This window comes from Protopterus annectens, chromosome 5.part0, assembly GCF_019279795.1.
Source record: "Protopterus annectens isolate FY-2018-M chromosome 5.part0, PAN1.0, whole genome shotgun sequence".
Taxonomy (NCBI): domain Eukaryota; kingdom Metazoa; phylum Chordata; order Ceratodontiformes; family Protopteridae; genus Protopterus; species Protopterus annectens.
This window is the reverse complement of record NC_056735.1, coordinates 1,611,754,758-1,611,777,720: the sequence shown is the minus strand read 5'-3', so window position 1 is coordinate 1,611,777,720 and position 22,963 is coordinate 1,611,754,758. Positions and strand designations below refer to the sequence as shown.

Here is a 22,963-nt window from a genome sequence, read left to right as displayed (position 1 = left end):
TCAGATCATATTCTGATTTCAGGCACTCCTACTGTGTACAAAGAGAGCATCTGGGAAACAGAAAAAAAAAAAATTTAAGCTTGTTTCCTGCCTTTCCTGTTAAGTGGTATAGACTATTTGTAGGCTTTTGAGCCCCCAAGCCCTTCTGTGTTGGAGGGAAGCCTTCTAGCTTAGTTTTTTTTCCCTGTAACTAGCCAGTTTTCTAGTTTCAGCAGTCAAATCTGTTTCTTTGATCTCAGCACTTGCTCAGAAAAAAAAAAAAAAAAATTTTCATCTGCTTTTACTGTACTTGTGTTTCTACCTACTTTTTTTCCTTTTGCATCATCTTAAAAGTACTCAATTGTATTTATTACTGCTTGGTGTAACTCATTCTAAGCCCTCTGGTTTAAACACTTGGGCTTCGGACCAGTTGTTTTGCACTGAGAGGGTTTGTGGTCTGCACTGTAGTGGCAGAACAGGTAGCTTACATCCTTCTAGGTTGGGAACTGCTGATTGAGGGCTCAGTATCTGTTATTCTAAAAGTGTATTAATTCTGGTTTAAGCACTTGGGCTTTCAGGCCAGTTATTTTACATTAAGAGGGTTCGTGGTCTGCACTCTTGTGGGAGGAGAGGCTGGACTCTGCCCTTCTGAGCTAGGAATTTCTGATTGAAGGCTTATAGTGCATGCATATCTGAACTGCTTCTTACTGAAGTTGGTGCGCCTTGTTTGCTGTGGCATAGACTGGATTCGGGCCTGCTGGATCTAGCTTTGTTTGTGTAACTTGAGCACTAATCCAGGCATTCTCTAAAGTATTCAATTGTATTTATTACTGCTTGGTAGTAACTTGATTAAAGTTTAGCTGTCATTCTAAGTCTTTTGGATTAAGCACTTGGGCTTCAGACCAGTTGTTTTACATTAGGAAGGTTTGTGGCATGCTCTGTGGTGGCAGGACAGGTAGCTTTCATCCTTCTAAGTTGGGAACTGCTGATTGAGAGCCCAGTGTCTCTTATTCTTAAAGTGTATTAGTTCTGGTTTAAGCACTTGGGCTTCAGGCCAGTTATTTTACATTAAGAAGGTTTGTGGTCTGCACTCTTGTGGGAGAAGAGGCTGGACTCTGCCCTTCTGAGCTGGGAATTTCTGGTTAAAGGTTTATAGTGCCTGAATATTTGAACTGTATCTTACTGAAATTGGTACACCTTGTTTGCTGTAGCATAGACTAGATCCAGGCCTGCTGAATGTAGCTTTGTTTATATGCTTGTTGTTTGTTTGCTTGTTATTTCCCTGGAACGCTAATTCCACCTAATACGCGGCTTCTCAGCGCTTCTGTGGATCACTAGTGATATCTGCATTGCTTACTGTACTTATTTCCTTGTTTCACTTGAAAGAAAGTTACTGTTTGTCGTTTTTGCATCTAAGTTACCTGTAACACATTGCACTTAAGTTACCTGGAACTTGCTCACTAAAGCAATTATATAAGTCAGCACTAAAAATTAAAAGCACTACACCCTCACTCCCCACTGGCCCTGGTTTTCAATTATTAAGGAATTCCCAATATTATTTTAGCATGTCCAAAGGTCAGTTGTCAATCTCCTCTCCAGTCCAGCTGGTGAATCTGGGAATCTTGAGGCAATGTTACAACTGCCTCATGTACACAGACAACGCTCTCCTCCTCCCAACAAATTCCAACACATGTGAGAGATGCAACCATATAGCCAAACTGGAGGCTAAGCTCTCTCAACTCAGTACTGGCATAACCAGTCAGGAGGAGAAGGAAACCACACTCACTACAATTCCAGTCTCACATAGACCTACCACGACAGCAAACCAAACACATAATCACACAAAAACATACTCGGAGGCTCTAAATAAAGATCTACCGAAGCAGCAGAGACCTCCAAAGCAGACACCCAAGCAGCCGCTACCCCAAAACAAAACACGTGCAACACATATCTCACAAAGCCAGTGTGCCAAACAGTCACAGCCCTTAAGACTAAACAACACACCTGATACACTTGTAATAGGTGACTCTATTGTCAGACACACTGACGTCCCGCTCACCAGGCTGAACAAGGAGAGGGTCACGGTGAGCAGCCTGTCGGGTGCTAGGATCCGCCACATAACACAAGCACTCAGGTCACTCCAAGGCAAGTACAAATATGACTCAGTCATTGTCCATGCTGGTGTGAATGACCTGAGATGTACCTCCCTGGACTACATGAAAAGAGACATAAAGGAGCTCTCTGAGCATGTAGCCCAGGCCGGTATTGGCTTAAGTACTGGTGTCATTCAAAGGGGATCCAATGCCTGTCAGCTTGGGATGATATGCTCGACAAGCCATGATGCTTCGCTAGGGACGGCTTGCACCTGTCACCCCTGGGCTTTCGGATATTGGCAAAGGCTCTTGCTACCCCCATAGTGCCTTTTTTAGGCAAGGCTCAAAAGACAAACCCACCTCCATAGGTATCACAAGGGATAAGAAACTAAGAGTAATGCTACTCAACGCCAGAAGTCTAAACCTCAAGATGCACGCACTCGAAACTCTCCTTAGCATGGAGAACATCGATATCTGTGCAGTAACAGAAACCTGGTTCAGGGCTCCGAGAGCACCCCAGCACTACCAGGTTATACCTCATACCATGCTTTTCGGCCCCAAAACTTGGACCGAACCACAAAAGGAGGGGGAGTATCGATATTCATCAAAGATACCCACACCTCCAGGTTGGTGGCAAAGCACGAAGCATCAGAGACTATCCATGTGCAACTAACAGTGGGTAAAACTGCCTTCCAGTTTATAGCCTGCTACAGACCACCCTCCCAAACCCAGGAACCCCACTCGGCCTTCCTGAGAACACTGGAAAATATGAAGGTCTCTCCAAACACCATTATATTGGGCGACTTCAACTACCCAAACATAGACTGGGAGCACTACTCTAGTTCCAACACCCTAGCCCAAAGGTTCCTAGAATTTATAAACTCAAATGCTATGGAACAACTTGTTACCACTCCCACAAGAGGGGAAAACATACTGGACCTGATCATCACCAACATGGGGACTCTATGCTCCAAACCAGAAGTGTATCCCTCACTGGTAAGATCAGACCATAAACTAATCTCACTGGATATTCACATCCCGACCCCACCCCCTACCCAGAAAACCACAGTGAAAAACTTCTCTAAAGCAAATTTTACACTCCTCAAAACTGAGGTGGAATCCTTCAAAGCCCCCGGGCCTGTGGAAAATACGGCCCAGACCTCAGAATCCTTTATAAACGCATTCTATGAACACCTTCAGGAATGCATGGATCATGCGATCCCAAATAAAACCAAGACCCAATCCTCCAAAGCAGACGTCCTGTCTGGTGGACCCCAGCCATAAACAAACTATACAATAGAAGGAGGAAGCTACTAAATGATAGAGCAAAATCCCAAAAGGGAAGGCATCACTGATCAGTATTAGCAAAAAACTACGGGCACACATAAAATTGTCTAAGGCCAGCTTCGAGAGAAAAATTGCACAGGACACTAAGGATAATCACAAGGCTTTCTTTAGTTATGTTAGGAACCTGGGTGGTAATTCCCAGATATGCTCAGAATTAGTCCAAAATGACAAAAATACACGAACCCACAGACATTGCCAACATCCTAGCTGACAGGTTCAGCGCATACTTCTCCCACCAAAAGGGCAAATATCTATCCCAGCAGAGTGCTGCCCCTGACATCTCAGATGCTCAGGTAAGAGCCGCCCTCTCCAAAGCAAAAACACAGCATCAGTGGGACCAGATGGTGTCCCGGCTGCGTCCTACATGAACTCAAAGAAGAGCTAAACCCAAACATAAAACTACTGTTCAATCTCAGCCTTACTACAGGATATGTGCCCAAAGAGTGGCGTACAGCAACAGTGGTCCCTCTCCATAAAGGTGGTGCCTCAACGGATCCTGGAAACTATCGCCCCATAAGCCTGACTAGCTTGGTCTGCAAAGCTATGGAAAGGATAATCATGGACCTCATAAATAAAGATATTGGGGACCTACAAACACTGGATCCTACCCAGTTCGGCTTTGTTAAGGGCAGATCCTGCCTCTTAAACCTGGTCGATTTCTTTGAAACAGTCACCAAGGCCATTGACAAGGGGAAGGTGGTCCACACAGCCTACCTGGAACTCGCAAAAGCCTTCGATACAATACCCCACTCGGGCATTATAGATAAGCTCACCAGCTTAAATATAAACCCCCATGTCACTAGATGGATTGCAAACTGGCTCAAGGACAGAACCCACATGGTTAGAATTGCTGGAGCCATGTCAGACTCCAAACCAGTTACAAGTGGTGTCCCACAAGGCTCAGTCCTGGGACCTCTCTTGTTCGGTATATATTTCTCGGGGTACAGGCCAACACGGAAGGACTGTGGCTGACCAAGTTTGCAGATGACTGCAAACTGGGCGCCATAATCGACTCTCCAGCCGACACAAGCATCCTCCAAAAGGCCTCATAGAAACAGACAACTGGTGCCAGAGCCATGGCCTCAAGCTAAATGCCAAAAGTGTATAGTCATCCCCTTTGGCAAAACAAAGTGCCCACAAATTACCACATAGGTGGAAATCCATTAAGTACAGAAGAAGTAATTAGGGACCTGGGGACCCAAGTTGATAGCAATCTCTCATTTGACAACCACGTGGCCAAAGTGGTTAGAAAAACATTTTATATAGCCCACCTAATCATGAAGGGATTCACATCTAGATCAGGGAGGTCATCGTGCCTCTTTACTCATCCCTCATCAGGCCCATAATTGAGTACAATGCCCCTTTTGGGATGTACCTTACCAGACACCTGCAGCAACTGGAAAGACCCCAAAAGTACCTCACCAAGAGGATCAAAGGGCTCAAACAGATGCCATATGATGCCCGGTTAAAGAAACTCCAGCTCTACTCAGTGGCATACCGCCTGTTCAGAGGCGATCTGTGCCTGACGTATAAAGCCATGTCCAACCCAGAATTAATGGACATGCTGCACCTCAGAAAATCCAAATCCCATCGAGCTACGTGCTCGAGACTTGAACCTCAGCACTGAAATAAATAGGACATGCTGGAGGGACAGATTCATAACCCAGAGGCTCCCTTCACTCTGGAATAAAATCCCAGTCCAGGTTAGGCAGAGTCCCTCATTGACTCTCTTCAAGAGGAATCTTGATGAGTGGATGGGAGATCGTAGGTTTACCCCGGGTATCACTTCTGTGTCACTGTTAGATAGAGGCACAGTATACTAACCTCGAAAAAGGGCATAGCAAAATAAATTTAAAATGGGTGGCGAAAGCCAAACACATTCTGGCTAGGCTTATAAATGCCCTAGGGCAGATAGCCTAGTATGAACCTATGAACCTAAATAATAATCAGCATGTATTACAAGTTACGTATAGGAAATATTAGTCATAAGCACTTTTATACAAAAAGCAGGAATTTTAAAAGTCAAAATTATTACAAAAATTTATTTAATTTTCAGGTTATTGGTAGGGATTCCTGAGTTTATGCATACCAGTAGATTTTTATGTCAGTAGCTAGAAGATTGATGTGATATGTGGTATGGGTTTTATGTGATGCATGGGCATAGCCATGAATTCACTAGGTGTGCTTTGAGAAATTTTTTAAACAGAGTAGTTGAAGGAGCAGAGGTTAGAGTAGGGGGAAGGTCGTTCCAGTTTCTGGCTATATTGTAGGAGAACAGTGCTTTACCTGTAGAGTTTTTTTCAAAGAGCGGAGAGGGCGATTTGATACGTACTGGGTTAGGAGGAGTTTTAGGGATGGGGTTTTGTTAGGGTAATTTGCAATATTGTAGGCTAGTACTAACTGGTGATAGTTAAGTAGTTGAGGAATTTCTAAACATTTAAGCTCACATAATGCTTGACAGTGATGGGTTTTGAAGGTGGAGTTACTAGCAAATCTGGCAATTTTATTATAGCATGATTCAAGCCTTTCAAAGTCTTGTTTTCTTGTGTGGGCAAGGATTGGAGCAGCATACATAAGGGTGGACAGTAGGTGTGTTTGGTCTAGTGTAATATGTGCCTGATCAGATAGAAAATTTCTATGTTTGTATAGTGTACCCATTTTTTTTGTGAACCTTTTTGATTGTTTGTGATATGTGGACATCAAATAGTAGTTTATTGTAAATTTCTACAACTAAGAGTTTGGTGTGATCAGTGGGAGAGATGTTAGTACCATTTTTGGATGTGATAGTGAAAGGCTAATGGGTGGATTTAGTTCTGTTGGGAGCGAATATAAGCAATTTGGTCTTGTTGGGATTGAGGATGAGTTGGATCTGGGTAATCCAGTTTTCCACTGAGGTGAAGGATTCTTGAGTGAGATTTTGTAGGGTAGTCAGTGATGATGAGGAGCAGATCAGAGCTGAGTCATCTGCATATTGTATCAGTGCGGCATGTTGGGTGGAGGTATGAAAGTTGTTGGTAAATATGGAGAAAAGTAGTGGCCCTAATATTGAACCTTTTGGGACTCCTATAGTGGTTGGGAGTAGTGGAGATAGTTTGTTTAGCCATTGGACAGATTGTTGTCTTTCTGATAGGTAGCTTATAAACCAGGCTATAGTGGAAGGGGCAAAGGATAGGGAGGCCATGGAATCTAGTAGAATGGTGTATGAGACCATATCAAATGCCTTAGACAGGTCTAAGAATATCGCTGATACGAAGTTATTATTTCTGTGATGGCTAACTGTATTTGTGAAGGAGAGGAGAGCAGTAGTTGTGCTATGATATTGTTGGAAGCCATGTTGAGTGGGAGAGAGGAGATTGTTAGAGTTTAGGAATTTCTTAACTTGAGAGTGGATACATCGTTCTAGTATTTTAGATAAGGGGGGTAGGATAGCTATTGGTCGGTAGTTAGTGATATTGTAGGAGCTTCCGCCTTTATGAAGAGGGATTATATATGATACTTTCCATAGCTGTGGTATGTAGGATTCCTGAATGGAGCGGTTAATAAGGATGGAAACAGGGTACGCTAGGGAGTCAGCTGCTATGTTTAGGAAGTTTGCTGGTAAGTTATATACGGCAGGGGTAGTAGGTTTAAGTTTTTGTAGCAGTTTTTTAATTGCAGTGGTAGGGAGAGGTGAGAGAGTGAAGAAGGGGGATGGTGTTGAGGGGTTGGTTGGGGGTGTAAGAGAGCTTATTTTTGGTGAGTTGAGAAGATAAGGATAGGATGGTTTCAGTAAAGTGGTGGTTGAATTGGGAGGTAATGTATTTAGTGTCATTGTTGGTGGTGGGAGTAGGGGTGGATGTTTTACCCGGGTTAAGTAGGGAGTTAATGGAATGTCATAATTTTTGGGGGTCTCTTGTGTGTTTGTTTTGGATGTTAAGAAAGTAATTTTGTTTATCCAATTAGTTTTTTTTTTTTTGCTTGATTTCTTAGTTTATGGTAGTTTTGTTTGGATAGGCTTGTGTTATCTCTTTTCCATGCTTTCCATGACTTATCTCTAGCTTTTAGTAGGGCATGTGTGTCCCTACCTAGCCATGTTGCATAGTTTGATTACACTTTGATTTTTCTTATTGGTGCGATTGAATTTAGGGCTGTAATGAAAGCGTTGTTAAAGTGGTCCACAGCTTGGTCTAAGCTTAATGTTAGTAGTGGTTCCCATTTACAGTGTTTTAAGATGTGATTAAATTCTTGTATATTCAGTTTACTGTCATCTCTAACAAGTCTAAAAATTGTAGGGTTATTGAGGTTGGTGCGTTTGCGTAGTAAGAATGTGGGGAGGCTGTCTGGTAGACATCCAGTTTGATATTTGTGTTTGGTGCAGTTCACTAGTGTCCAGTCTAAGACTGTTTTTTTTTTCTAGTAGGTTCCTGGATGAGTTGGGTAAACCCATAGAAACTGATGTGATTTGTGGGGTTGTTGGAGTTACAAGCTAACCAGTCTGTGTTTAGGTCACTTAAAAGAATGGTTTCCTGGGGTAGTTTATTTGAGATCCATTGTAAGATCTCCTTTATGGTGGGGCCTGTTATTGCCTGGGGGGATGTAACAGCAGATGATATTGATTTTTTTTGAGTTATTTATAAATACAGTTGAGAGAATGGTTTCAGCTTTTTGAAATGTAGGTATAGGGATTTTTAGGGGTTTTATGTTGAGTGTATTTTTAAATAGTATGGCGGTGACTCCTTTCCTGCCTGTTCTATCCTGCCTTAGTATGTTATACCCTGGTGGGAGAATTTCTTTGTTCTAGATGTTGGGTTTTAACCAAGTTTCAGTTATGGTTACTATGTCTGGGGAGTAATGGGTTATAAATGCATGTATATCTGGAAGTGTGTTCGTCATAGTCCTGGAGTTGATGTTAATGATTAGTAAGTCTGATTTTTGTTTAGGTGGGAGTGGGGTATTGCTTGGCCCTGGGTTTGGGTGTATGTCTCCTGAGATGAGAAGTTTCTTTGTATTTGTTAATGTGTGTTCTATTCTATATGTTATTTCTTTGTAGTACATATATGATAGTTTTGTGGTGTGGTTAGTTGTTAATTGGATTCTGTATATGTGTAGCATTGAGCTAGCTTTAAATATTGAGGCAGTAATTGGGAAGTGTATATATGTGTATGGTTTAATATCAATATGTGTTGTATGGTACATTGTGTTTTGTAGTGAGGTGGTAGGGTGGGTGTATGTGAGCTTTGTTAGTATTGTGAGGGTGCGGAGGAGACAACCTAATATGAGTTTCATTTTCTTTTAAGTAATGGACAGAAATTTGTATAGAATGGAGATGGGGAAGTGGTGTTTGTAAATGTCTGGTATGTGGAATGGTTGGGGTGTTAATTAGATGCTAGCTGGTAGTGGTAGTTTTTGTGTGAGAGAGTATGGGATTAGGTGGGATAGGCCGATGTGTTGGTGGGTATGGTTTAGTAGGTATAAATGTAGAGGTCCTGGGGTGGGTGGGGAATGGGGGCAGTGTAGGGGAGCGGAGTGAGCCCAAAGGGTGAACGGAGCGGGCTGGAGCCACGGAGTGGAGGAACAAGGAAACCATCAGGTTTACAGTTAGGTTGTGCACTGAAAAGCGTTAGCTTTTAGTATGGATATCCTCCAGAAGGGTCTTAATGAGACTGATATATGGTGTCAAAGCCATGGTCTCAAGCTAAATGCTAAAAAATACGTAGTAATCCCCTTTGGAACAAACAGAGTACCCACGAACTACCCCATAGGAGGTAACCCCCTGAAATCTGAAGAAGTAATAAGGGATCTAGGGACCCAAGTAGATGGTCAGCTTTCCTTTGATAACCATGTTGCCAAGGTGGTTAGAAAATCCTTCTATGTGACCCATCTGATCACGAAAGGGTTCACATCAAGATCTAAGGATGTAGTGGTGCCCCTCTACTCTTCCCTCATTAGACCCATTATTGAGTACAATGCACCAGTTGGAATGTACCTGGCCAGGCATCTCCAGCAGCTGGAGAGACCACAGAGGTACCTCACTAAGAGGATTACTGGCCTCAAACAGTTGCCCTATGCAGCACGATTGAAAAAACTAAGGCTTTTCTCTGTTGCATACCGCCTTCTCAGAGGCGATCTCTGTCTAACATACAGAGCCATGTCCAACCCAGAACTGTTGAACATGCTCCATCTTAGCAAAACCAAATCTACTGGAGCTACACGCTCTAGGGATATAAACCTCAGCACAACAATGAATAGAACATGTTGGAGGGATAGATTCCTTTCGCAAAGACTTCCCTTGCTATGGAACAAGGTCCCGATCTACATAAGACAGAACCTCTCACCATCACTCTTCAAGAGGAACCTTGACGAGTGGATGGATAACAGAAAGTTCACACCAGGGATCATACCAATAGCTCTATTAGATAGGGGCCAAGGGTACTAGCTGCTAGATCAAGGGCCTAGGGAACTAACCAAAGGGGCAGTGAATACCGCACAACGTGGCTGGGCTAATATATGCCTTCTGGCAGATAGCCCAGTACCTACCTATGAACCTAGGTATGTAGCACCCTCTTTGCAAATGTATGCCTAAAATAGTACAAATAGCACTTTCTTTTTTATTTCTGTGGTTTGTTTCATTGTATGTTTCTTGTATGTGGAAGAGACTATTCTATCCTGATGTTTGGGAATTGTACTAGGTCTGATGTGGGGTAACTGGATTTAGTTCGACTGGTGATGATGGACCCTACAACTGCAGCTATCAATGTAATAGGGAGATAATTGTGTCCTATTATCTGCTGCGTTTAGTGTTGAAAATGGGGGGGGGGGTAGTCTAGCTTGGTTTATTTTAAAACTAAGGATGCAGGAAAATTAATCGGGGTGGACGGCCTCGGGGTAGGTCCGCGGGTGTGCTGGCCCTCTTACAGTTAAATATAGAAAGAAAACATAGTTCTAATAAAATATGAAATGGCCAATTTGTAGGCTATCACCTACACTGTGAGGCTAAGAGAAGGCACGTTTAGGTGGTCCAACTTTAGGGTTCTGCTTGAGGATTCCCTTAGATTTAGCTTGTTAGTTTCAGGTGGGGGGAGACAGCCCTTGTGTCAGCACTAGGCTTCCAGGCTGAAAATAGAGAGGAGAAAAAAAAAGTTAAGACTGCTAGGTTTAAGGTTTAGAAGAGAGAGAGAGCTGGAGGGATAAGAGTGTAAGTGAGGAGATGTGTAATGGTGCAGAGAGCCATGCAGTTTAACACAGTATCCCAAAACATGTGCTCTACTATTCTGCTAGCACGCCAGGGTAATCCCACGCAGTTTTGCCTTCTAGTGCTGTTCTACATGACATTTACTGATAAAGGTTCACTACACCTGCATTGTTGTCTACTACTTATTTTAAAAAGAAAACATTCACTTTCACAAGCTCGCTAAAACAGTGGTGCCGTCAAACTCGGCATCTACATTACAGTAATGATAAAATGCAATGCTTAGCTGTCTTATGCAGTTAATAGGGCCAAATATAGTTTGTAGCATTAAATGAAACTGTTTAGCTGCATCCATGTAAGGAAGCTGCTGTGGTGTTTCAGCGTTCTGCTCATACAATATTCACTTTCTGACCAGCACGTTTGTATAACAGTATTCCTTTCAACATTAATTTTAAAGCGGCAAGTTAGTTATTCTGTGCAGTCAGCATTACTGTACATTTACCATAAAAGGAAAGCTAATGTAGCAACTGTTGTATGCACAATTCAAAAAAAAACTGAAGGCTGTACTACTAACAAACACGCAAACTCTTAAAAATGCATTTATTCACTTCTGCACATAAATTTCAACACTCTGACACCACATCATGTAATATATGGATATTTATCAGAATGCTGTCAAACTAACATATTCTGCATGAGCTTCTGGACTTTATGGGATATTTATGCAATCTGATTCTAGAGGGAATGTGATCTGTGTCTGGCACACAAAGCATCCTCTAACCCAGTACTGATGGATGTATTGCACATTAGCAAGTCAAATGGCATGAAAAATAATCCGTTTAGGGATCTAAACCACCTATTCTACAACATCAACAGAACAGTTTAGAGGGACAGGTGTATTTCTCAGAGGGTACTGCTGCTCTGGAACAGACTCCCCATCGACATAAAACAAAGTTCATCTCTGTCCATATTCAAGCACTACTTGGATCTCTGGATGGGAACAGAAAATTTAACCCAGGACTGCCCCTTGTATTGCTAATAGACAGATGCAACTCCTAAATGCTTTTATCCCCTGCATGGGTCCCCTTCAAATTATCAGTGGTATGATCCTAGTTATTGTCAATAGGGGTAATCTATAATTATTGACCATGGGATTAGTAAAGCCAATCTCTAACCAAACGGGACAGGTTAATTCAAGCACAAAAAGGGAAAATAGGCTTAAAATAGCCCACAAGGGCAGATAACCTATCTGTGAACCTATATCATATGCATATACCTGTAGCTCAGTATTAGCATATTTAAAGTTACACATCCATATGCTATATTAATTTGGATATTTGATCATTTAATATCCACTAAGCACAAATCATTCTTTCCAGGGATGATAAGTGCTGTTTTTTATTGTTGGAGGAAGGGCACTGCATCAGAAGGCATTATTTAAATCCTGAGTAACCATTTCACAGTCCTTAGAAGTTTTTATTGTTAACCTGGTCAAACACCTTAATGCCATGTGCATCTCATGACATTCACTTTGTAAATCTGTAGTATTGCTTATTTCAGTACTCATTTTCTCAGAGCATCATAAAATTTAGTATTGAGTTCTTCCTCCTCCATTCTGTTTGAACCAGAGTGACTGATATGGAGTTATTTGACTAAGATCTTTTCCTTATAAAATAGTGGAGTTGAAGTTGACTTTTCCATTTCTTGGATCGTCTGCTATTGTTTTAGGACTTGCTAAGCAGCTGGGATATTATATATCCTTTTGGGTCTTTAAGGTATTTGTCAAGAATACCACCAGGTTCCTCTGCTGTATTAGTCTTCAAACTGCATGCTTTTATAATGTATTTTTCACAGTAAATGATCCATTTTAACTCATTTATTATCTATCAATTTATTTCTAGCTGTTCGCAGTTCCTGAGTACAGGCTGATATTGCACAATACTAAGTGTATTTTAACAGATGTGTGAGCTGCACTAGAGGGCACTTGGCAATATCCAGAGGAACCCAGGGAGTTGTGCAGCACAGTCTCTTTCTGCTGTATTGGTTGGTTGTGCCCTTGCAGTCAGCTGACATTTGAGAGCACTTTCAGAAAATTTGACAGTTTAGTATAGAAGACAAAGACTGAGAGATTTTAATAGTCTTCATCTTGTAGTCCAGAGTTTAATTCTATCACTGTCATCATCATACTTTGTGACTTTTGACATGCCAGTCAACCAGATGGTGTTCCTCACTCATGCCTGGAAAAAAGACTTCCGTGCCTAATGGGCTTAACCAGTTAACAAGTGAATGAAAAAAGTTACTTTATGCAGGATATAAAGGATCCTTATAGGCAGAAACTGAAGGACATGTCTTGTTATAGGTTCATAGGTGTGTACTAGGCTAATGGCCCTGGAGCCTTTACAAACCTAGCCCATAGGATTACTCTGATATTGTGCCACCTGACCTTAGTTACCGATGCCTCTGTCAAGTAGCTCCACTGGAGTGATCCTGGGGGTGAATTTTCTGTTTCCCATTCACTCATCAAGGTTTCTCTTGAAGAGGGCCAGTGAGGTGCTCTGTTTGACATGTATGGGAAGTCTATTCCATAGCAAGGGCAGTCTCTGGGTTATGAACCTGTCCCTCCAGCACGTTCTGTTGATAGTGGTAATGAGGTTGAGTTCACTGGAGCATGTGGTGTGGAGGGATTGGAATTTCTAGATCAGACATGGCTTTGTATGTCAAGCAGAGATCGGCTCTAAGTAGGCAATATGAGACAGAGAACAGTTGGAGTTTTTTGAGTCTGTCCATATAGGATCCTCTTTGTGAGGTACTTTTGCGGCCTCTCCAGTTGCTGCAGGTGTCTAGTGAGGTACATGCCAAATGGTGCATTGTACTCGTTGATTGGCCTAATGAGGGAAGAGTAGAGGGAGACAATGACCTCTTTCTTCCTGGATGCAAAACCCTTAGTAATGAGATGTGCCACATAGAAGGTGGTGGTCAAAAGAGAGGCTGCTGTCAACCTGTGTTCCAAGATCTCTTATAACACCTTCTGTCTTCAGTGGACTACCATTGATGTGATAAGTCATGGGAACCTGTTTTTTCCCAAAGGGGATGACGACATTTTTTGGCATTGAGCTTAAGGCCATGGTTCTGACACCAGTCTTTGGTCTCAGTGAGACCTTTCTGTATGATGTCAACATCACTTGGGGAGTTAATAATAGCTCCCAACTTTCAATCGTCTGCGAACTTTGTCAGCCAGAGACCCTTTGTGTTGGCCTGGACTTCAGAAAAGTAGATACCAAACTGGAGAGGACCCAGGACCGAACCCTGTGGGACTCCACTCGTAACTTGTCAGCAGTCTGACTTGGAGTCCGCTACTTTTACACTGTGGGTTCTGTCTGTGAGCCAGTTTGCAACCCACCTAGTGATATAGGGGTTGATGCCTAGCTTAGTGAGTTTTTCTATGATTCCTGAATGGGGAATGATATCAAATGCCTTGGCCAGATCAAGGTAGGCTGTATGAACCACCTTACCTTCATCCACAGCTCTGGTGACTGACTCACATAAGCTGACCAAGTTGAGCAGGCATGATCTACCCTTCACAAAACCAAACGGTGTGGGATCCAGAGTTTGGAGATTCCATATATCCTTGTTTATTAGGTCCATGATGATGCATTCCATAGCTTTGCATATCAGACTCATCAGGCTAATGGGGCTATAATTCTCAGGGTCTGTAGTCGCTCTTCCTCTGTGGAGAGGGATGACTGTAGCAGTGCACCATTTGGCAGGGACAAAGCCTGAGGTGAGGCTGTGATTGAACAGGGCACACAGGTGAAGTGCCAGTTCACTCTGTAGTTCATGTGGAACACAGCCAGAGATATTGTCAGGTCCCATGGAAGCTGTATTCTTGGCCTTGGACAGTGCTGTTTTAACCTGTGCAGCAGTAATACTGGGTGTCTGGCAATCTACTGGTATTGTGATTGGTCCTGGGGGGGGGGGTGGTTAAAGTTGGCACTGAATCTGTCAGCCAGTATATTGGCAATATCTGCTGGCTTGGTATAGGAGGTACCATTGTGCAGTAGCTCAGAGCAAATCTGGTTATTGCCATGGAGATTCTTTACATAACTATAGAAGGCCTTGTGGTTGTCTTTACTATCTGCTGCAATTCTGTTTTCATAGCTAGCTTTAGAGGACTTGATGAGGGATCTCAACGTTTTGTTGAGGCTGATATGGGAGTTTTTCTGGTCTTGGGACTTCACCTTATTCCGCATCAATTTCCTCCTGTTGTAATCATGGATGGAATGCTGCTTTTTGCCCATAATACACTATGATGGAAAAGCTGATGAGGTTAATCCACCATAGTTTCTCCTGTCAGATCGCAGTTCCATCTACTTTCAGTGGAAGCAGTTTATCTCAGTTCCATTCACTTTCAATGGAAGCGGTGAGAAGTACTATTAACTTTGCAAATCCTCAGTTAAAGTGTCAGTGACTTACATATTTGTTTCTGACATGTGCTACTCAGTCTGCAAAAAGTGCTTGTAGAAGTGTAAAATAATTGTTGAAATAACATGGCATTCTTAAAAAGTGGAATTTTGTGAGTTTCAGTTCATGTCTTCCCTCCTTCTCCCCTAGATTCAGCCAGAGTATCGTATTTCCTGGCTTGCAAAGCTCCGGTGATTACTGAAGTTCACAGTGGTTATCAGGTTTCTTTGCCTCCAGCCTGCAAAAGCTTAATAAATGTATATCCCCAAGGCAGTGAAGGAATACAGCTGTAAATGACAGTACCCAGTGAAAGTGTTGCAAGTTTTGATTAGTTTTTGACCGCAGTAAATAAAATAACAACAAAAGGGGTGCATTTACCTTACTGTGTGTTTTCCTTGGCAATAAACTTTCACATGTGATAGCTGAAATGATGTAATAGCAAATTCCTAAAGAAAGTGTCATGAAATTTCATTCAGCCCAACATGGTGCACAGTGAAGAAGCTGAATTTGGGCTATGGTAGAAATACTGCAAAGGGGAATAAATCGCTAGGTCATGCTTTTTTAATTTATGGAACTATAAGGATCACGCCGTAGAAACAAATATGCACTGTGAGGAAAGGAAGTGATGTTTAGGGTTATAGATGCCCCTTAAGACAGAAATGTTGTTACCTCAAAGCTTAGCTAAGGATTTATTCTATCTGGCGTAACACTCATTGTAAATGAAATATGTTTAGCTGTCATCCAGTCACTAGTACTGAGATGTACTTTACAAAAAGTAAATTTCCTTGTTGTCCATATGTTTGTTAAACTTCAACTTCTAGTATATGTCATCAAATCTTTTACTTTTTGGACACCGCAGATCTCTGGATTCTAAAGCAGTTGTGCTGAGCAGAGAAAGAAACGGTACCTTTCACAGCTCTTCTGTGTCTTGGCTTGAGCAGGAGCTGTTTAGAGTTTCAGGGACCAGTGTTACATTAGAACCTGAAATAATGCTACAGTAGGTCTGATTACTAACACACCAGGGTATTTTAGTCTACGTTAATAAGCTTGGATTTTTATTCTCTTTTTGTACAGATCAGAAATATTAATTTAGTGTTTTGCAGTTTCTTTGGTATCTTTCTGTGCCTGTCTGCTTTAGTTTTATTCATGTTTCTTTTTTCTATACTAAGTCTTCATTTACCCAGCCATAGTAGTCTGTCCAAATGTTATTTTAATTCCTGTAATAGAGTTAGGAAAGTTTTATTTCCTTCTTGAACTTTCTTGCTGTTATGCCACAGTTTTTTGGATTTTGGCGTTCTGATCACCATCTGAGCTTATTTTCTTATATGTGTCACTGTGTTTGTTACTTTCTTGTATTCTTTTACTTTGAGTAATATCAGTTTCTTACTAGCTTCGTTTTTGAAATATGCAGTCTGCATTTATTCTTAGATATATTTTTGTTTTTAAAATCAATTCATGTTACTTGTAGGATTATTTACTTTTGTGATTATATATTTAATTTCATAGAATAGTTTGTTTAAATCCTAGTGTCTCTTAAGAAAATATTTTATATGAACGTTTGTCTTACCAAAATGTTTGTGTTTAATATACAAAACATGATATAGAATTTTCTTCTTTTGTATGCAGATTTAAAGTACAACATCAAGTCAACATTTGCGGAACAGCCACTTTATCTTTGACCATTTTCATTTTATGAAAATGTGTTTCTAAGATTATATGCCTGTTTATTTTCCGGCTAATTGTCATTTGCTGAATTTGTGTAATGAATGAATCTAAAATAATTTCTTCACAGTGTAGCGGATAAGTAAATTTATTTTTAATAATTTGTTTTAATGGCAGTGTTAGACAATTCCATTTCTTTGCATTGTTTGTAGTACCTTTTTTGATCAGTATAAATATGTAGTCAGAGAAGTCAGACTGATTCAACTTCCAGTCTATCAAAGTCAGAAGTTGTTTTGATTAAGTGCTCCAAGAGTCGTAAAACTTCTGCCATCTGTTTTACTTTATAATGTCCTTACTGGTATTGTAAAACTATGAATGCATATTTGTTGTTTGTAATAAAGATCTTTATGGCAATTAAACTTGACAGTGCAGACAGCATGTAAAATGTACGACTTCTGACTGGCTTTACCTTAAATGCCTCTTGTTTTTTATCAGAATTCAAATAAAATCATCCTGGCAAGTAATTGACATCATTAAACTCATATTATTTTACAGAAAAATACTAAATAAGAAAGAGGCTTTCTGTCAAGACTGAGCTTTGGGCATATACAATATTCTGAGATCCACAAACAATTTAATACCAGATTTGCTTTTGTGAGAAAGGGAGAAATACACAAATGCCATTCTTTATAATAGTTATGTTAAGTCACTGGATCACTATTACACTGAGAAGAAAAACAGTTTTGATTAAAATGATTTGTACCATTTTAGAGAGACGCACACTGCAATGTGGCTTGATCCCTATTTCATCCTGAACAGAGAGGGAACTTAACTGCCTTATGTTCATACATTGTTCGTGGCTGAAGCTGTCTCTCAACTTGCAATGTTTTGGACTTTCTTTTACTGTTTTATTCACCTTACATATTTTTTCTCCTGAAGTTAGTTTTTTTCTCGGGTTAAACATTGTTTTGTTATTTTCTAGGCTGTCCCAAATGGGCTAAGCTGTGTAAGAATCACAGTGAAAGGAACAGCCTTCTAATGCTGATAGTCTGTGGCTCAGCTCATCGTGTCTTGGAACTCATCAGGTAGATTTCCTTTTGTTTATGATATTTTTTGCAGTTTATTTATTTCCTTGCTTGCTTATATGTTCCATTGCTCACTGATTCATTTTTTGTGTAGATGCTGGATTCTCTATAAGCAAGATGTGAGAAGTATCTGTACGTACTAATTATCTGTCAATAGACATAACAAATTAGGTTTATGACATCCGTTGATGATAATTGTCAGAAGTAATAATGCCATACACTGATGTAGTTATGTGGTATTGGAAAGTGCTGCAATCAGAAAGGAAAAACTTGTTTGTGGGAATCCTGTTCGGAAATTATGTGTGAGCATTCTGTGCCAGCTAAAGATAAGAATCTGAGCTGTTGTTGGGGATTTCATCACCATTACCAGTAGAACTAAGATAGACAGGACTTTGATTGCATGTATAAAACTATACCAGGCTATACTAACCCTTGCCTTTTACCCATAATTTCTAGCAACTAAGGACCCTGCTTCATATTGCTTTAGTGTTAAAGTTAGGCCACACCTGTCATTCACAAGCTACTGATCTAGTGTTGTTATTTTTTGGAAGTGAAGTTTTGGTTCCCATGTCCTGCTACTAAGTCTTTCAGTTCTGGGCATCTTACAGGTTAGTCTGTTCTTTTTCTTTCTTTTCTTTTTTTTTTTTTAAGGCATGCTTTTTGAAGTTAAGTATGGCTGTTGCAGTTAGGTCTGTCACCCTGACATGCTACTGTTTTCTCTTGCTTTTGTTTGTAAACTTTTTTCATACTGTTGCATGTATTCATAAGTAAAAAGCTGGACTCCGGCTTTCAAAAATGTGCATGTACAGAATGGCATTGAGGCCACCTACCTTGACTTAGGCTGAGGGTGTTATGTATGACTGCCTTGACCTTGCATGTCAGAGTCTACCTGTCAGTTCAAAGGTTGGGGCTGAACCTTTTTCTTTGAATTCAGGTCCTGTGTCATTCAGCACTGATATCTTATGGTTGGCAACCTCAGCCTTGTGTTTGGGATCATTGCCACTGATGGCCATATTGCAGGCTTTCCTACATGACCCACCTTCTCCACAATTCAGGGAAAAGGTGCAGGGAACTCCCTTCTCTGCTGTTCTTGCCATCCATTCCCCTGCAGGCCAACATACAGTTACTTGGGGTGGTCTTGCCAGGATTTATTCATTGTATTCGAATCAAAGTGTCTCCTGTCTCTGATAATTCTCCTGCAAGGCCCTTTGATAAAGGGAACTGCAAGAGGAACTACCTGCCTCTCCTTAGGAGTCTCACACTGCACACTAGTAAGAAGACCAGAAGGCTAATTCTCTCATCCTTCTGCTTAGTGATCCCAAGTTAAAGGAGATTGTGAAGCTCATCTGGACAAAGACTAAATATCTGCTGGACACCTACTGTGAGTCAGCACCCACCCAATGTGAGGCTTATGATATTCTAGGTTATCCCCTTAGGTGGTTTCCCAACTGACAAGGTTCTTCAGCTGATGGCGGGTAATGGTTTGGATGAACCCTGAGATGGTGACTTTTATCTTGAGGAGGCCAGACTAAATCTATTGCCCACCTGAGGATTATCCTAGTTATTCACATATCCCTTTGCCAGAATTTTTCATCTCACCGGCTTTTTATTAAGAGGCCTCAGGTCATTGCTGTCCATCCTTCTAACAAAGAGTTGCATGCAATGGATTGACATGGGAGAAGTGTGTTTTCTTAGTGCACCTCCTCCTCCTTTAGGGCATAAACTACATATGCTAAGATTACAGAGGTTTAGAGATATACAGAGGTAAAGAGAGATTGCTCACACTATGCAAAAGTTTCCAGAAGCTGATCTGAATAACCAAGCTGCAGTCTTAGCAGTCAACCCTTGAATATGTAGTTAACTAGACTGTGTGTATTGCGTACAGCACAGGGCTTGCAGTTCATTGTTATGTCTAGCTCCATTTCCCCAAGTTTTCTGCGAACAGGCTAATTTCATGAACCTCCCATTCGATGGAATCTTACTAGTTGGACCCAAAGTAAAAGACAAGTTAAAAAAGCAAATGAGCAAGGGCTACATTCCAGGCTCTTCAGTGTCTGTTCTGTTAGAATCAGCAGAATCTGATTCTGTTTGGTTTTGCTCCTCTCAGTAGGTCAATTTTTGATAGAAGCCATAGGAAAGGCAGAATACTCATATCCCCTAACCCCAAAGGAGGAAGATTTTAACAAAATCTACAGGTGCACAGTGGTCCTCCTGGAGAGCAGCTGTTTGCATCTTGAAGCCTTGCCCAGTTGCTCACCTCTGTAGACAGTCCACCAGTCCATATGGATGGCTGTCACTCATGCAACAGATTGGTAAGGGACATAGTAATCCAAGAATACACCATCCCCTTCTTAGCTCCCTCTGAGCTGAAGTCTGCTCTCTTTGGAATTCTTCCTCATCAAAAAGTAATGGCAAGATGAGATGCAATAAGCCTGGCAAAAAAGCCATCCAAGAGGGATTTCCACTGGAACAGAAAGTACAAAACTTTCCTTTTAGTCCCCAGAATGACAAAGGACCTCAAGCCATTTCATGATTTGAGCAGACTAAATAAATGCATACAAAGACAATTTTTGTATGGTGGCGGTTCAGTCTTGTTCTCCTTTGTCTGTCAGAAGGAGGACTGTGTGCTCCTACATGCATCAGGGTACATTCCTGCCTGTGAGGATTGACAAGGAGTCCTGAAGGTTTCTTCCACATGGGGCCAGTCATTTTCAGTTCCGGCTACTGTCATTTTGTCTCACCACAGTCCTCAAAGTGTTCATCAAATGCATGTTGGTAGTAGCAGCAACTCTCAGACTGTAGGGCTCCAGGGTTTCATACCAGGAAAATTACCTCCCAGCAGACCCAGTAGTGGGCTGTGTGATTGCATCAATGAATTGCTTTCTAGATTATTCCATTCCTTGAGTATAACAGTGAGTCTTTTTAAATCCCAGCTGGTGTCCATGCAGTCAGTCACCTTCATAGTCTGCATTGTGAACACACAGCCTATATCTCCCTGATAAGATTGTTTCCATTAATCAACAGCATTGTGAATGAATCATAGCGATTCAGTCCTAGATGCTGTCTCCCTCTGAGCACTGGGCTTCATGGGATCCACAGTGTTCATGATAATTCAGTGCAGATTATACATGAGGGTTCTTCAGTGAACTCTCATAGCCCAGTGAGTTCAGCTTTCAAATGTGTTGGATGCTCAGATCAGAATATCCAGGTAACACAAAGTGCAGACATTCATTCTCTGGGCAGAGCCTTCCAAGCCCCTGTTCCCCTGGGAAATGTGGTCATAAATATCCTTGCTGTATGGCACGGGATCATTATTTAAAGCACACTGTCCAGTGCACATGGCTGTTCAAGAGGCAAACCTGTTCTGGAAATGAAGGCTGACTTATCTTGTAGGAAATGAAGGACTCTTTCCTTTAGTGTTACTGCTGTCAACCCCAAGAGCAGTGTAGTACCTTGTTATACAAATAAGCAGAGGGAACCCTTTCCAATCCCCATTGTTAGGAGGCCATGAGAGCCTGGAAGTAGGCCTTTGCTTCCTTTTACCTTCTCATTGCATCTCAAATCCCAGCAAAAAAAAAAAAAAAAACAGTTTTCTAGCATACCAGCTCATTTGCCATCTTCTTGTGCTTTACAAGTGGTTTCATCATCAGTCAGTAGCAATGACCCTGTATTGCTGCTGTTGAAAGCTTTGATATAACCTGTTTATGTCCCTGATGAGCTACAAAAACAGCAGTTTATTTCCCATTATTCCTTTTTTGGTGGTTATCTCATAAATGTACCTATCCAGAGCTGGGCTGTGTGATTTCTTTATACCTTTCTCCAATTTCCACTTATTTCCAAGTTTCTAGACGAGACCAAGCATTGCAAGGCCAGAGTGATAATAATAGCATCCTTTCGACCCCAACTGATGTGCCTCCCCCAGTTTTTCCTCACCACTAAAAGGCCTCTCTGACTGAAGAATCCAGGAATCTGCTATCTTAACCATCTAACACACCTCACCCATACCTGCATTCTCATAGGGTGACCTCTTGTTTTCTCCCAGTCTGGTGATGGCCTGGGACTCATTGTACCCTGAGAAAGGCTGTCCAAACTCTTTCTTCTGTCCAGAAATCTGGTACAAAAATGCATCACAGCAGATGGGTCTAGTTCACCTTACTGCCTACTGGCAGAGGACTGAACCCCTTTTACAACTCTTTTTCCTAGCATCTTAGAATATTCGCTGCAAATTGTTGACTCTAGTCTACGTTTTTAAACCATTAAGGTCCATCTGTTAGATGTTTCCAATTTCCACTAAGTCACCATTTCTGCTTCCTTTAAAAGTTTACGCAATCTCTCTGCGGACTTGAAATACATTTTGTAATAATCTTTCTTCCTAGTTGCTATCAGAGCTCCAAGTCCTGTGTGCAAACTGTATTTTATTTGCCTCAAAGACAGTGTGCCCTTGAGAATTAACCTTTCGTTAATATCAAAAGAAGCCATGGAAATTGATATCAATCAGTCCTTTAATCTTCCAGTATTTTCCTTAAAAATGCAAATTGTGGATAGTGCTTACTTAACTGCATGAATGTGAGTAGACAATTTAAATTTTATTTGTATATGGAGCAAAACCCATAAAAAGTCATAGCTTTATTTCATTTTCTTGTAAGATAACTGGGTTCTAAAGTTTCTAAATCTGCTCTTTCTCTTTAGTTTTGCTATCAGAAACGTGTCAAACCATAGCTCTCAACTTCCCATCTCCAAATTGAGGAACACTAGCTCTCATAATGTGTAACAAATGGGCAAAATGTGGAACACATACTAATGACTTACTAACATCTTCAACTAGGAAGGTAATAGGATGGTTCATATATGTTGGCTTTATTTATAAAGAAGATCATTTAATGAATTAATGCAATCCATTTCTATTTACCATGGATTTCACTTAAAAAAAAATTCCCAACACTGAATGTGTGACAGACCCTTTCAGTGTGGAACTTTGAGGAATATGAACGTTTTAAGACCACAAATGAGGTACGTTCCTTCACTTGAGAGGTATGTGTCAAAACCTTACAAGAATCTACACATGTCTTCTAACACACTAAGTCTCTGCAGTGGCCACTTTGCAAGCTTTCTTCAGAAATGCCGTCATGGATGACATCTATGTGGCTGTCACATGGACATCAGTGAAT

At 41.2% G+C, this 22,963-nt stretch overlaps 1 protein-coding gene across 4 annotated transcripts in view; it reads left to right on the top strand.

The window, feature by feature from the left end:
* CMSS1 (cms1 ribosomal small subunit homolog) overlaps positions 1 to 22,963 on the top strand; it is a 1,462,848-nt gene that overhangs the window by 1,047,816 nt on the left and 392,069 nt on the right. For all 4 annotated transcript variants that reach the window (XM_044071376.1, XM_044071373.1, XM_044071375.1 and 1 more), the window contains exon 6: positions 17,693 to 17,795. In XM_044071376.1, the coding sequence (XP_043927311.1) occupies positions 17,693 to 17,795 (103 nt within the window). The remainder of the gene's footprint in view (positions 1 to 17,692; positions 17,796 to 22,963) is intronic.